This window comes from Rhinatrema bivittatum, chromosome 1 (assembly GCF_901001135.1).
Source record: "Rhinatrema bivittatum chromosome 1, aRhiBiv1.1, whole genome shotgun sequence".
NCBI classification, from domain to species: domain Eukaryota; kingdom Metazoa; phylum Chordata; class Amphibia; order Gymnophiona; family Rhinatrematidae; genus Rhinatrema; species Rhinatrema bivittatum.
In genome coordinates, this window is record NC_042615.1 from 282,199,761 (window position 1) to 282,214,531 (window position 14,771).

The following is a 14,771-nucleotide window of genomic DNA, read 5'->3' on the forward strand; positions in this document are numbered from 1 at the left end:
ATAGGCATAGCCTTTACAAAGAACGAGAAACTACATGATAACGTTAAAGAAATAAGCTAAATAAAAGGTTAACTGGTAGAGAAATTATAAATAGGTTCACAGGGTAACGTAGTGATAAGAGAAGGATAATTAGGAACAGTGAAAATCTATTTACAGTATATACAGCGGAGGTTAAAAATCGGGAAGGAGATTTTCAAGGGGGAGGAGGGGATTAAAGAGGAAATTAACAAATGACTGGGAGGTAGGGGCAAGGTTAGTGCTTAAGGGGGGGGATTACATAAAAGGTTCAAATGTATACAGAGATAAGTACATAAGTTTGTGAGAATACCGTGTTGACGAGGAATAGTAGATATTAGATCACGTGGGGTAAATTATAGCAAATTATTCACATGGGGGGTGGTATTTGAGGGAAAGGCCTGTAGAAACAGCCAAGTTTTCAGCTTTTTTTTTTTTTAATTTAGGGGTGGTCAAGGGTTTAACTTGGCTTTTCCCCCAAGGAATGTACTTCAGCTACTGCTCTCTGCAGAGGTGTAGCGAGGGTTTCTGGCGCCTGGGGCCAATGCATTTGTGTTGTCTCCCCTGTGCCCCCCTCTCCCCGACTATTACTTGCCAGTGCATAACTACATGGCAGCACCGTGCAAGGTCTCTTTTTAGTGGAAAGGGGTGGGAACTCCCCAGTGCATCACCATAGGGTGCTGCCATGCAGAGCCAGTGCCAACTTTTTTTGCAGCCCTGTGCAAATTACTTTGCTGGCTCTTCCACATTCTTTTTTTTTTTTTTTTTTTTTTTTTTACACATTTAATTTGTAATCTTTTTCCAATCAGGGTCAGTGCAAGGATATTAGGCACTCTAAGAGAATCTTAACAACTTTGTGCCCAGCTTTCCACTCGCCCTTGCCATCTCCACACACAATTCTAAATTATGCACTTATAATAAAAGCTTTTACATGAAAGGACACCCAAAGTACAGTCTTTTGAAGTAAAAACAACACACCAGCATTTTATTATATTTATATGCATTGCTTTGATGTCAACCAGAAAACCCTGCATAAAAGCCAAAAAGACACTTGGAACACATATGTTATTGGGCAGGGGCGGATTGGCCTATCGGGGGATCGGGCATCCCCCGGTGGGCCGATCGCTCCAGTCAAGTGGTCTGACGTGCGCGGCCGTGACAAAGCCGCGCTCAGCAGACCACGTGATGTGTCTTGGGTCGGCCTGGGCAGCAAATACCCGGGCCAGTCCGACATCGTGAATCCGCCGCTGGTATTGGGACTATTGCATCACATGTTGGGTGCAGGCTTAGTCCTCAGAAAGCAATGAGTAAACTAAATTACAGATGCAATATAATAATCCTCCCATTCTAAAACAGCACTAACTGCCAGCCCTCAGTTACAACCCTATGAAAAAGTGACCATGCAAACAATTCACCAGGCCATAAAACACTAATAGACCTTCTATTAGGAAAACAGTACAAACCAAGCTTCTACAGATCTCTACTTAAATACGTTAGAAGAATATTTAACCACAATCACACATGAAGAACATAGACAGATCCTCACCAAATACAGAATTGAGAGACCATAAAGTATAAATGAAAAAGTGCAGACATAAATTGAACTGGAAACCACAATTCATACTCCATACATAGTGCACCAATGGAAAAACAAGCCTCTCCCACAGTCTCTTTCAGTCACCACCACTTTCAGGAACCTCCAGGTTAACAACCTATGCATCAGCTCCCATCTCTCCTTAACTGTTCAGTCATTTGATGAGGCAGTTTTTTCTTACAACACTATACTCTCCTCTGTTTTAGACACTCTTGCCCCTTTCCCTTACTCATTTTATAAGTCACACCAAAATCCAGCCTTAGCTTACCCACAGAATTTGCTTTCTAGGCTTCTGCCTCTGCTCTGCAGTATGTCTCTAGCTAAAATCCCATGCTTATGCTGACTTCATATATTTCAAACTCTTGCTGATCTCCTTCGAGTCTGCTACTGACTCTGCTACTGCTATTGCCAATCAAGACTACTACGACTATCTGACAAACTCTTGCCTCCAACCCTTGATGTCTTAATTCCCTCCTCAAACTGTCTTTGCTGCCAACCCCTAACTCCCTCCCCACTTCATGCTCTGCCCAGACTATGGCTGACTATTTCCATGACAAGGTTCACAAAATTAGCCTTGATTTTGTTTAACTCCCTTGCCCCCACTTCATTCCTCTCCTCTTTCTGTCACCTCTCTCCTTTTCTGAAATCACAGTGGAGAACATTGCCCATCTTCTTTTCTCTTCCAAACTGACTTGTTTCACTGACTTCATTTCCATCCAGCAATATTTCCCTGGCAATCATCCCTTCTCTCTATCACATCCTTAATCTAACATTTTTCACTGCAACTGTCCCGGCTGCTGTCAAACATGCTACGATCACATCTCAAAAGCCCCTCACTGAATCCTATCTACCCTGCTAAATATCCCATCTCTCTCCTCTCTTTCACATCCAAACCACTTAGACATGCTGTTCACCTCTGCTGTCTTGATTTTCTTTCATCTCAAGCCATTCTTGATCTACTCCAGTTTGGTTTTCACCTCTACAGTTCAGCAAAACAGCCCTTGCCAAAGACTCCAATGACCTGTTTATTTCTAAAACCAAAAGTTTTTACTATATTCTCCACCCTCCTTGACCTATCCGCTGCTTTTGACACTGTTGATCACCATCTACTCCTTAATGCTAGATCCTTAACTTGAATGACAGGACTCAGTCTTGTTTTAGTTCTCTTTTTACATCTCCCATTGTGTCCCCCTCTAGTAGATCCTTCTCTACTGCCATCCCAAAATCAATTAGTGTGCCTCAGGATTCTGTCCTGGGTCATCTCTTCTCTATACTAATTCCTTTGGTGCCCCTTCTCGTGAACTCTGCTCATTCAGCAAGTCACTCTTATCTATGTCCCGCTCCTCTCCCCTAACTCCCAACTCTGCTTTTCATCTTGCTGCACCATAGGCTTGGAACAGACTTCCTGAGTTGGTGTGTGATGCTTGTTCTCTGGCCTTATTCAAATCCAGTTTTAAACCCCCCATCTTTTGAGGTTGCTTTTATATCTTAACACCTGATTATCCTGCTCAAAGCCATATTAATTTTAACCATTTTCTTAATAAATGAAATTCCCAATTTTGCCCTTTATGTTTGCTTGATTAGATTGTAAGCTGTGTACAATTATTTTTCCTAAATTATAATAAATTTAAAACTCAAAAGGGGGTAACATAAGGTAAAATATAGTTAAGATTTTTTCTTCAACCTGGTGTTTCCTTTACATGAGCCCCAAATTTATTGAAAATGTATGCTCATCTCTCATATTGAGTCAGATCAGAGCAGATTATCTCTCTCTCTCTCTCTATATATATATATCTAGAGAGAGAGAGAGAGAAAGAGAGAGATTGTAATATCTCTCACTGCGCAAAGACAATATGCTCTATCTGCAAAGCCCTGTGGGATCAGAAGACAAGTTGCAGGACCAAAGGGCAAAAAGAAAGATGCCCCGTGGGATGGGAAGAAAAGCCATGGTCAGAGGGACAAAGGGGCAGAAAGAAAGAGGAAAGATGCAGCAGGAGGGAAGAAAGGGGATGTGCACTCATGGGGGACAGTGCTGACAACCCGAGTAATGCCAAGTTGTTTCAGCTAGTAGCAATATAAAACAATTAGACAACTAAATATTCAATACAGCACAATTACATAGATGTAATAGTGCTATGGTTAATTTCAGCTATGTAAATCACATCTCATAAAGTTTTACTTCTTTACACTCCCTAAGTACTTTCTCCATCAAACATTATAACAATAATCCCCACCTCTGCTATCCAGTGCTACTATAACTATGTATATTTAATTAAATCACTTTTCCATATCAAACAATAAGACATTCCCCAACTCACCACTGCCCTCTCATATCCATTACAAGTTTCCAATCCTCTTACTTTATGTAAAACAAAACAAATAAAAAACTGGGACAAAGTCAGGCAATGTCTACCAATTTCTCTCTCTCCCCCCTGTCTCTACATATTAAGAATGAGGCAGCACCCACTGGTTTCTATAAATCTCTCACGTGTCACTTGACTCAAACCAATTTACCACCTTCAAATCTACATCATCATCACTTGGGCTCTGTTTCTCAACTTCCTTTCCCCTTGATCAATCATTACACCAACTAGTATCTTTATATTTATCACCATCCCAAATCTTCTCTTGACCCCCGCAACAAAGTGATGCCTTTCACCTCGAATTATCATCTACTCTGTAAATAAAGTATGGAGAAGCAGGAAAGGAGGGTCATCTCTCTACAGGGCCAAGATGTAAACAAATGTCATAGGTAGGATGATAATTCTTTTCATGTGTTCATCTTGTCCTGTACCTGTCAGCATAGCAGCGATTGTCAGCATTTCATTCACACAGTCAAATTCGCAGGATGCAATGAGTGCCTTGGCCAACTGCGGATCCAGAGGGAACTCAGACATGATGATGCCAACCTCCGACAGGTTTCCGTCATCGTCCAGAGCTGCCAAGTAATCCAAGTCCTCCAGAGCTTGCATCAGAGACTCCGGGGCTGTGCAAGAGAGAAAGAAGAGCTCACTCACTACATGCAGGGAGAGAGAGACAAAGGGGAGAGAAAAGGCAGAGAGAGAGTAAGAAGCACAACCTGGACAAGTCATTCTGTAATAGAAGTGATCCATTGCTCTTAGAAGAGGAGTCTTCATGTTTAATCAATGTTCATTTGCTGCTTTCGGATATAATTATGGGAACTCTGGAGAGACTGTCTCATTCCTAGTCTGCTTAATATGACATATCAAAGAATGCTGCTCGCATTCAAGCTGCTCACAAATGTACTCCAGGAGGGCAACTTTCAAACTGCATACAGAAGTGTAAAGTCTGCAGGTACTTTTTACCTGCAGACTTCATGTCAGTTTTCAAAGGGAAAAGTTTCCTTTGAAAACAGAACTGGAAAAAGTAGCCACACAGACCTCAACCGATTTGTGAGGGTACTTTATCTTCAGAAACTTACCTGTGCGCATACTTTTTGATTTTAAAAAGTACACACGTGCTAACCCAGTCCAGACTCTGCTCCCAAGAACAATTCTGCTCTCTGTATTTAAACATGTGTGCACTGGCACTATGCGCACACTTTTATGCACAGAGAGCAGACAATGTTCAAAGAGCCCATTTTCATACGTAAAACACTTCCTTCTGGAAATGCCTTTGATATTAAAAACCAGTTTTGTAACAGCCTCTCCGGGTTCTCTTACACTGTTAAAGCAGCTTTGATAAGATCCACGAGTAACTACCAACCTCACCAGGGCTGGAAGAGTATTACAAATTCCTAGGTGCTAGCATGATTTCTAGGATCCATGGAGTAAAAAAGCTTAAACCTTCCAGCCACGTTTCTCTTCTTTCCCTACCTCCCCCCACAAATGACCCCTTTCTGCCCCCATCATATGCCTCATCTTGCCTCCTCACTGTCCCATTTTGGGATCTGGGTGACATCCTTAAGCCCGAACAGGGAATTTTCAGGCTCACTCTGAAGTATACAGTTTGGAATCCCCAGAGCCGAGGTCTAACCCTTTGCTAGGGGAGCCTCTGGCCAGGTATTCAGGATATCCACAGTGAATATGCATGAGATACTGTACATCTGCGTGCAATGGAGGCAGAACCTGCAAATCTGTCCCGAGCATATTCACTGTAGACGTCCTGAAAACCAGACTGGCTACGAGTTTCTCTAGGATCATGTTGGGAACCACTGCCATAGAGCAAAGATGACGAACGCACAGCAGTGGTTCCCAAATCCAGTTCTTGATAATTCCCAACATAATATCTTACAATGAACATTCACATACATTTAGTCTAAAAAACATTCAAGTTAACTTATTTAGTTACCCTGGAATCCATACCTGTTTGCATTCGGCATCTGCTGAGTAGTAGTGCTGATGGGCAGACTAGATAAGCCATATGGTCTTTTTCTGACATCATTTTTCTATGTTTCTGCAATTGCCGGCAGTTCAGGGCAATGCACTTCACTTAAAACAGCAGTCTAGCATTAATTCACCATTAACAGGAGACTCATTCACTTTAATAAGGTAGTTCATCATTGAAATGTACTGGAATTGTGACTTTAGAAAAATGTCATTACAGTGTATCAGGAAATGCACTATGACAGTTCATTATAACTGGATTCCAGGGTACCTAAAGTATCATTTAAGGGATGGAAGCAGAGTTTAGATAAAAAAAAAATAAAAATAGATATTAGGGAATCGAGAAACTTTCTGAGAAACAGATTTTCTGCTGCCAGCCGAAGGCAATAATATTAAAGTAATGTTCATCAGAGGTGCATCAGCAGAAAGGGAACATTTTACAAGCCACAGGTGCCTCTCTACATAGTCTTCCACTGTTTCTGGATAATGTAAGACTAAAGGCATGTTTGCTTGTTTTTTTATTTCTTGTTCAATTTACTAAAATTTTATATAACACAAGAGAAATATTTAAGCCAATAAGACATAAGCAAATGACAATAAGATAAATGTATAACCATATTTGGGGGTGGGGTGGGGGTGGCGAGGCAGGCGGAGGTTAAGAAGTCAAAAAGTTAAACTCCCTAAATAAGGCTGCAAATGAAAGAAAATCTTTAAAAAGCAATACAGAAAAAGTCCAAAAGACAGCATTAAAAAAACAGCACCACAGAGCATGAATATATTTAAGTACCAGGTAAATCCATAATAAGAGTCTGAGTAAGGAGTCATATTCATTTAACAGACACTTTCTCTTTATGTCTCTGCAAAGAAAGCAAGCAATGGTTCAGAATCCTAGCAAACATGTACACCAAATCCCAAATTTTAATTCTACATTTGCATAGATATAATAAAGAAAGAAAACTACCTCCTGCCTTAAATGTAACACTTCTTTTTATCTAGGTAGACCTTGCAATGTCAGAGTAGAAATTAATTTTAACCCCCAAAAATAAATGGCCTAACTTTTGTAAAGAATTTCTACCCTCACTTCCTTTCGGCTCTAAAATAAAAGAAACCAACGTCATACAGAAGAAATAGCAAAAGTAGTATCCAACAATTTAGAAAACTTCAGGGCCAGATGAAAAATGTTTCCATGCTCAAAAGGCACAATGGTAAGTGTTCCCTGGAACAGTGGTTCTCAACCTTTTTTTGGCTGGGACAAACCTGGCAGATAATTCTCACATACGTGACACATATGTGACTATCACAGGGCTAAATGTAAACATACACTCTGCATCCACAGAAACTCCCTTGACCCCCAACAATTGGTGCAGAGCAGAACTAAGGCATCACCCATACAACAAAAGATATTCCGGTTCTGACGACATCTCAGTAAAAGCAAAACTAACTCCCTTTACTACCAGGCACAATAGTTCTCGTTATGAAAAGACAGTAATTTACCACTACTGCATGTCCTATTGAGAAAACACAACAAATAAGATTGATACAAATGTCTACATGCTAGTAAAATACCGCACCTCGGTCACACACACAAAACAGACCTTCACCAAGTACAGAAAGACTACAAATTATAAATATGGAGACAAACTGGAATGAAAACCCAAAAAAGCCACTCTGCAAGCAGTGCAAACCTGAAGAAATTGAAACTGATATAATATAGCCTGTTGCTATATTATATGACTTATGTGTTTCTTGTAAAGCCTGTTGCTGCATTATGTTACTTGTAAACAGAGGTGATGTTCCGAACGTGCCGCGGTATATAAAAATACTTAAATAAATAAAAACCTAACCTAGTTCCAGGATCTGCAATAATGCACACAAACTAATCTGCACAAAGTTACACGCTCAAACAGTAAAGCAGAGTTGCTTACCTGTAACAGGTGTTCTCACAGGACAGCAGGACGTTAGTCCTCACATACGGGTGACATCATCAGGATGGCACCCAATCACAGAACACTTTTGTCAAAGTTTCTAGATCTTTGACTGGCACCTACTGGGCATGTCCAGCATGGCACCAACCCTGCATCCAACAGAGTTCCCCCTTCAGTCTCGTGTATAGCAAGAAGTATGTGCGAAAAATAAAATAACATCGCAAGTGAACCCAACTCTGCGGGATGGCGGGCGGGTTTCATGAAAACTAACATCCTGCTGTCCTGTGAGAACACCTGTTACAGGTAAGCAACATTTGCTTTCTCACAGGACAACCAGGATGGTAATCTTCACATATGGGTGAGTAGCGAGCTGAGGATGCCCGAGCAATGCACCCAAAGACATGCAACAGGCACAACAACAGGGGTGGATTTGGGTAGGAGGGCATCCTGAAAACCCTGAACGGGTCACTGGTAGGATGTTGGGAAGTTAAACTGAGAATAAGTTGCGTAGAATAGACTGGCCAAAAATGGAATCTTGCCTGCCAGCCTTTTCCAAGCAATAATGGGCTGCGAAGGTATGGAGAGAGCTCCAGGTTGCTGCCTTACAAATATCAATAAGTGGCACCAAATGAAGGTGTGCTACTGAGGTTGCCACAGCCCTAACAGAGTGTGCTTTTACATGGTCTTGTAGCGGAATGCCTGCTTGCTGGTAGCAAAAGGAGATACAGTCCGCCAACCAGGAGGAAAGGGTCTGTTTTCCCACTGGATTTCCCAGTTTGATGTTATCAAAATAAACAAATAATTGAAAGGACTTCCTGTGGGCTGATGTGCACTCCAGATAAAAGTCTAGGGCACGTTTGCAGTCCAGGAAATGTAGAGCCTGTTCTCCTGGATTTGAACGAGGCCTTGGAAAGAAAGTAGGTAAGATGATGGATTGATTAAGATGAAATTCCGACACTACCTTTGGTAAAAACTTAGGGTGTATACGGAGGACCACTGTCATGTAGAATTTTAGTGTAAGGCGGGTAGGTGACTAATTGCCTGTAACTCACTAACTCTGCAAGTGGATGTTATAGTGAGAAGAAAAATTACTTTCCAGGTGAGATAGCGGAGATCGCAGGAGTGGAGAGGCTCAAACAGAGGTTTCATGAGCCGTCCTAAGACCACGTTAAGGTCCCAAACGGGGGCCGGAGGGCGCAATGGAGGTTTCAGGTGGTGCAAACCTCTCATGAAGCGTGTGAATAAGGGCTATGTCAAAACAGAGACATCTCCCACGCCGTTGTGCAAAGCGGCTACCGCACTGACATGCACCCTTAATAGAGGACGTTTTCAGGCCTGATTCTGACAGATGCCACAGATAGTCTGGAATTTCGCAGTGGAACAAGTGAAGGGGGTCTATGGACATGTATGTGCACCAGATCGTAAACATTTTCCACTTAGAATGATAAGAGCGTCTCGTGGAAGGCTTTCGTGAAGCTACCAGGACTCGGGATACCAACTCCGAAAGGTTAAGGGGTTGGCGTATTAAACTTTCAACATCCAGGCCGTCAGGGATAGGGCCTGGAGGTTGGGGTGGCATAGGCACCTGTTGCTCTGAATTATCAGAAGCGGATCCTCCCCTAGAGGGATGCGCCGGTGAACTGATAGGTCTCGGAGGATTGGGAACCAGACTTGGCGTGGCCAGTGAGGGGCTATCAGAATCATTAAGCCCTTGTCTCTTCGTAACTTCACAAGAGTCTTCGATATGAGTGGAAGTGGAGGGTACGCGTAGAGGAGACCGCTGGACCACGAGAGGGCGAAAGCGTCCCTCGGCTGTGAGTGAGCGAGAAGAAGTTCTCTACTTTGCGGTTGTGGATGGATGCAAAGAGGACTATTTGTGGATAACCCCAACGTTGGAAGATTGTGTCTGCTACCATGGGGTTGAGAGACCATTTGTGCGGGTGAAAGGCCCGACTCAACCTGTCCGCCAGAACATTATCCATGCCCGTCAAGTAGGTCGCTTTGAGATACATAGTGGGAAAGAGTCCACGCCCATATCTGTGCAGCTTCCTGACACAGAAAGTAGGAGCCCGTTCCCCCTTGCTTGTTGATGTACCACATCACCACCTGGTTGTCGGTTTCAATCAGGATGGTCTTGTTTGAGAGGCAATCCTGAAAGACTCTGAGGGCATATCTGATCACCTGAAGCTCCAGGAAATTTATCTGATGTTTGGCTTCCCTGGAGACCAGGTTCCCTGAGTCTGCAGGTCGTCGACATGAGCACCCCAACCTGGAGGCGTCCGTTGTCAGGATAATTTGAGGTTCTGGAGCTTGAAAGGGAAGGCCTTGAAGGAGATTGGAGAGCCGCATCCACCAGGCCAGCAATAGGTGGAGCTGCTTGGTAACATGGACAATACTGGACATTGGATGATAAGCCTGAGCCCACTGGGACTTCAGAGTACACTGCATGACTCTCATGGTGAGGAGTGCCATTGGAGTGACATGTACAGAGGATGCCATGTGACCCAGCAAAATGAGGAAATGACGAGCTGTCGTGTAATCTCGATCTGGAGGCATTGCACTAGGGACATGAGAGTACAAGCTCGATCCTGAAGGAGGAATGCTTTTGCCTGCACGGTGTCCAGGTGGGCTCCTATGAAGGATAGGGCTTGAGATGGAACTATGCTGGACTTGGGATAGTTGATCAGAAACCCAAGAGACAGCAATGTATGGTGAGTTAGATGTAAGGAGGCTAGTGCATCCCTTTGAGTTGGAGCCCTTATCAGCCAATCGTCGAGATAAGGGTAGACATGGACTCCTTGACACCTCAGGTAGGCCGTGACCACTACGAGGCACTTGGTAAAGACTCGAGGTGCGGATGCTAGGCCGAACAGCAGTACCCAGTACTGGAAGTGCTGGGGGCAGACTAGGAATTGAAGGAATTTGCGCTGAGATGGAGTGATCGAGATGTGTGTGTACGCATCCTGAAGATCCAGAGAGCAAAGCCAATCTTCTCTTTGCAGAAGAGGAAGTAGAGAGCCCAAGGTTACCACCCTGAACTTTTCCTTCTGTAGATACTTGTTTAAGGCACGCAGGTCCAGGATTTGACAAATGCCCCCTGACGTTTTTGGAATGAGGAAATACCGGGAATAGAACCCCTGCATCTGCTGGGAGAGGGGCACTGGTTCTATCGCCCGGGTCTTCAAGAGGGTTGAAACTTCCTCCTCCAGAAGAGAGGAGTGGTCAGATGATCCCCACTTCAGCCGAGGTGGGGAGTCCACTGGTACAGTCAGGAAGTTGAGGTGGTAACCTTGAGTCAGTACAGCGAGTACCCACTGATCTGAAATGATCGTGTGCCATATTGTTGGTGAAGTGGCACAACCAACCGCCGATGGGTATGGACGGTAGAGGAGGTTGGCTTAAGCTCTCCAGCGAGGAGTCAAAATTCAGCAGCTGGGTCCGGTGGAGGGGCTGGCTGAGTTGTCTGAGGCCGGGATTGTCTGGCCTGACCTTTCTGGTAAGGTCTGGAGGGGCGACCTCGAGAAGCAGGAGGATAATATCTCTGTGGCTTGAAGGATGGCTGCTTAGACTCTCTTCGGAATGTCCTTTTAGAGGCAGACGGGAAATCAGAAGGCACAGATGAAAGCTGGCGTAGCATCTTGTGGTGGTCTTTGAGCTGTGCTACAGTCTCCTGGATTTTGTCCCCAAAGAGATTATCTCCAGCGCAGGGCAGGTCAGCCAACCGGTCCTGTACTTCTGGTCTTAAATCAGAGGACGTCAGCCAGGCCCATCTTCATGCACTAATCCCCACTACGGACACCCTAGAAGCAGTGTCAAAAATGTCATAGGCAGCGCGGGAGAGAGACACTGCTTGCCAGCATCTAGACTCTTCTGAGCCTGGGCATTGAGCTGATCCTGAACCTGGTCGGGTAAAGACTCAGAGAAATCCTGGATCTTCTTAAATAGGTCTCTGTTATACTGGGTCATGTATAACTGGTAGGAAGCAATGTGAGAAATAAGCATTGAGCCATGGAAAACACGACAGCCAAATGCATCCAGGGGCCTCTGTTCTTTCCCTGGAGGTATGGAAAAATGAGGCTTAGAACATCGTGCCTTTTTCTGGGCTATCTACAACCACAGAATGGTGATCCAGCTGTGGTTTTTTGAAACCAGGGGCTGTTTGTACCAGGTAGGTGGCATCTGTTTTTCAATTCACTGGTGGGTACAGAGCCTGGATGCTCCCAATTCCTCTTCAGCAAATCTAGGAGGACTTCATGAATAGGTATGGACATGATCTCCTTGGGTGCATCTACGAATTGGAGCACTTCCAGCATCTTGTGCCTGGAGTCCTCTTCTGTCTGAAGTTGGAATGGTATGGCTTCAGACATTTCCTTTATAAAATGAATAACTGACAGGTCCTCCGGAGGAGAACATCTTCTCTCCTCAGGGGGATTTGGCTCTGAAGCTTGATCATCAGTATCTTGGGAAGAATCATCGGTCCAAGGATCGTAGGTTGATCACCGGCTCCCATAGGATCTCCAGAGGAAAGTAATGGTGCTATTCCTGAAGGATCAGGCCTAGGCACCGACGGCATCAGAGGCGGCACTGAAGGCATCGATGGTGGCACCGATTGAGGACGATGTGGTATCGATGATAGGATAGGTACCGATGGAATCGGTGACATCAATGGGCGAGTCTGTGGCAAGATCCCAGATGGCACAGGCATAGGTTCCAGCCTCGGTATTTCCTCGTCCTCCAATGACAAAGGAATCAGGGTGGAAAGCGTTGGACATACCGGTATCCTCGGTTCCACCAGTGGAAGGGCACTGATCAACGCATCCAGCCTGCTGAGTAGTGGTGCGAGCGCCATGGGAATCAGGTCAGTGACTGGGGCTGGCATCGATGCCAGCGTCGATGGAGGTTGGAAGCCCTGCAGTGCCTTTCCAATGGCCTCTTGGATCATCCGATCAAATTCCTCATGGAAGCCTGGGGCGTGCAACCCCAGCTCTGGAGTAGGAGGCAGCACTGGCGTAGCCGGAGGGTCCACCGGTGAAAGTGGAGTCGCGGCTCCCGGAACCAATGAAGGTGGGGAACGCCTCGGTGACCCAGTTGCAGAGGAGGATGGGGCCTTCTCTGGATGGGATTTCTTTGTCGGTGGCTCTATCGACGCCGATGTCGAGGGCTTGCCTTCCGATGACGGTGTAGACGCTTTTCACGATGTGCTCCTCGGTCCTTCTCTGGAGCCGAAGAGGAAGAAGTTGACGCCTTCAGACTAGATGGTGCCGAGTGGGCAACACCGGTGTCCCGCTGCTGGCAAGAGTTCGATGGCACCGGCTCAGACGATGTCGAAGTGCTTGATGGAGTCAGTGGCTTTGCCTGAAAAAGAAACTCCATCTTCTCTGAGCGGGCCTTACGGACCTTCGGTGTCATTTGGGCACATTTGGTGCAAGTTAAGACAACATGGTCCGACCCCAAACATAACACACAAACCCTATGCGGATCTGTGATGGACACTGTCCGAGGACAATCGGGGCAGCGACGAAAACCCAACGCCATGGCTTCGACAAAAATTTAGCCATGGTGCGGTCGATGGCCGGTAGGCCCCGAAGGGAAAACTCGACTGGAATCGACCACAAATGAGGGTAAAGCCTTACCTTACGACCGCGGAATTGGTAGGGCGACCCCTATGGGGTAGAATTTTTTTAAATTTTGGAAAGAAGTTCCATGAGGAAAAATTCCTGTCAGGAATCTCTAGAGAGCTCCTTAACCCGTGTGGCTACTGCTGCATGGAAAAAAAGAGACTAACGGGTACCCCTGCTGGATGCAGGGTTGGTGCCATGCTGGGCATGCCCAGTAGGTGCCAGTCAAAGTTCTAGAAACTTTGACAAAAGTGTTCCGTGATTGGGTTCCATCCTGATGAAGTCACCCATATGTGAGGACTACCACCTTCCACTGGTGGAACCGAGGATACCGGTATGTCCAACGCTTTCCACCCTGATTCCTTTGTCCTGTGAGAACAACCCTATCTATGAAAAGGCAACACTACAAACATTAAACCAGATCCTAAACACTAATACACCTCTTATTAGGAAAACAGAACAGGCCAAGCTGCTATAGATCCCCATACAGAAATAACTGTAAAGCTACATGAATAAATATTTCAAAACAGCTGATGAACAGAGTAACATCCAACAATTAAAAACTCATAAAAAGGATTAAAAAATGGCCAAATATCAATAAAATATTTCAAAATAGCAGACATCACATAATACCTAATAATTAAAATGGCAGTCAATCAAGAAAAATAAAAAAAACTTAAAAAGCCACCTTTACTTACCCACTCCAGCAACTCTCCTACTCCCTTCTCCTGCAGGCCCAAAGCACACACCAGAAACAGCAGGGGCTGCTGAAGCTCTGTCCTCATGGTCCTCTTCCTAAGGGGCCCTCAACCAGTCTCTGTCTTTCACACACACACACACACCAGTCACCTCCCTGACCAGTCTGTCTCTCAATCACAACATGCACTTCAGAGTGCCCCTCTGTCCTTCACCCCATGCTCCTGTCTGGTCCTCCCTGAAATAAAAGAGATCATGAGCTGAAGCAAACAGCAGCAGAAACAGAATGAAAAGTCAGCATGGGGTCTGAGAGCCATTTCACATTCACAGGCCCTGCAGCAACCCCCCCCCCTCTTCCTCCTGTAACAGGCTTCCTGTTACTAAGGGAACCTGTGCAATGGATAGAGCTGCTTTAGTGACTGTGAGTATGCACTGGGGGCTAATGGGCCCCAGGCTGACTTTTCCTTTTGTTGCTGCTGCTGCTGTAGGCATTAGCTCAAGATCACAAAGTAGAGTTGCTTACCTGTAACAGGTGTCCTCCGAGGTCAGCAAGATGTTAGTCCTCACACATGGGTGC

The 14,771-nt window shown here is 45.0% G+C and overlaps 1 protein-coding gene across 2 annotated transcripts in view; it reads right to left on the reverse strand.

Moving 5' to 3' along the window:
* The window catches only part of DQX1 (DEAQ-box RNA dependent ATPase 1), a 201,648-nt gene that overhangs the window by 41,658 nt on the left and 145,219 nt on the right, over nt 1-14,771 (reverse strand). For both annotated transcript variants that reach the window (XM_029595785.1, XM_029595792.1), the window contains exon 8: nt 4,404-4,595. In XM_029595785.1, the coding sequence (XP_029451645.1) occupies nt 4,404-4,595 (192 nt within the window). The remainder of the gene's footprint in view (nt 1-4,403; nt 4,596-14,771) is intronic.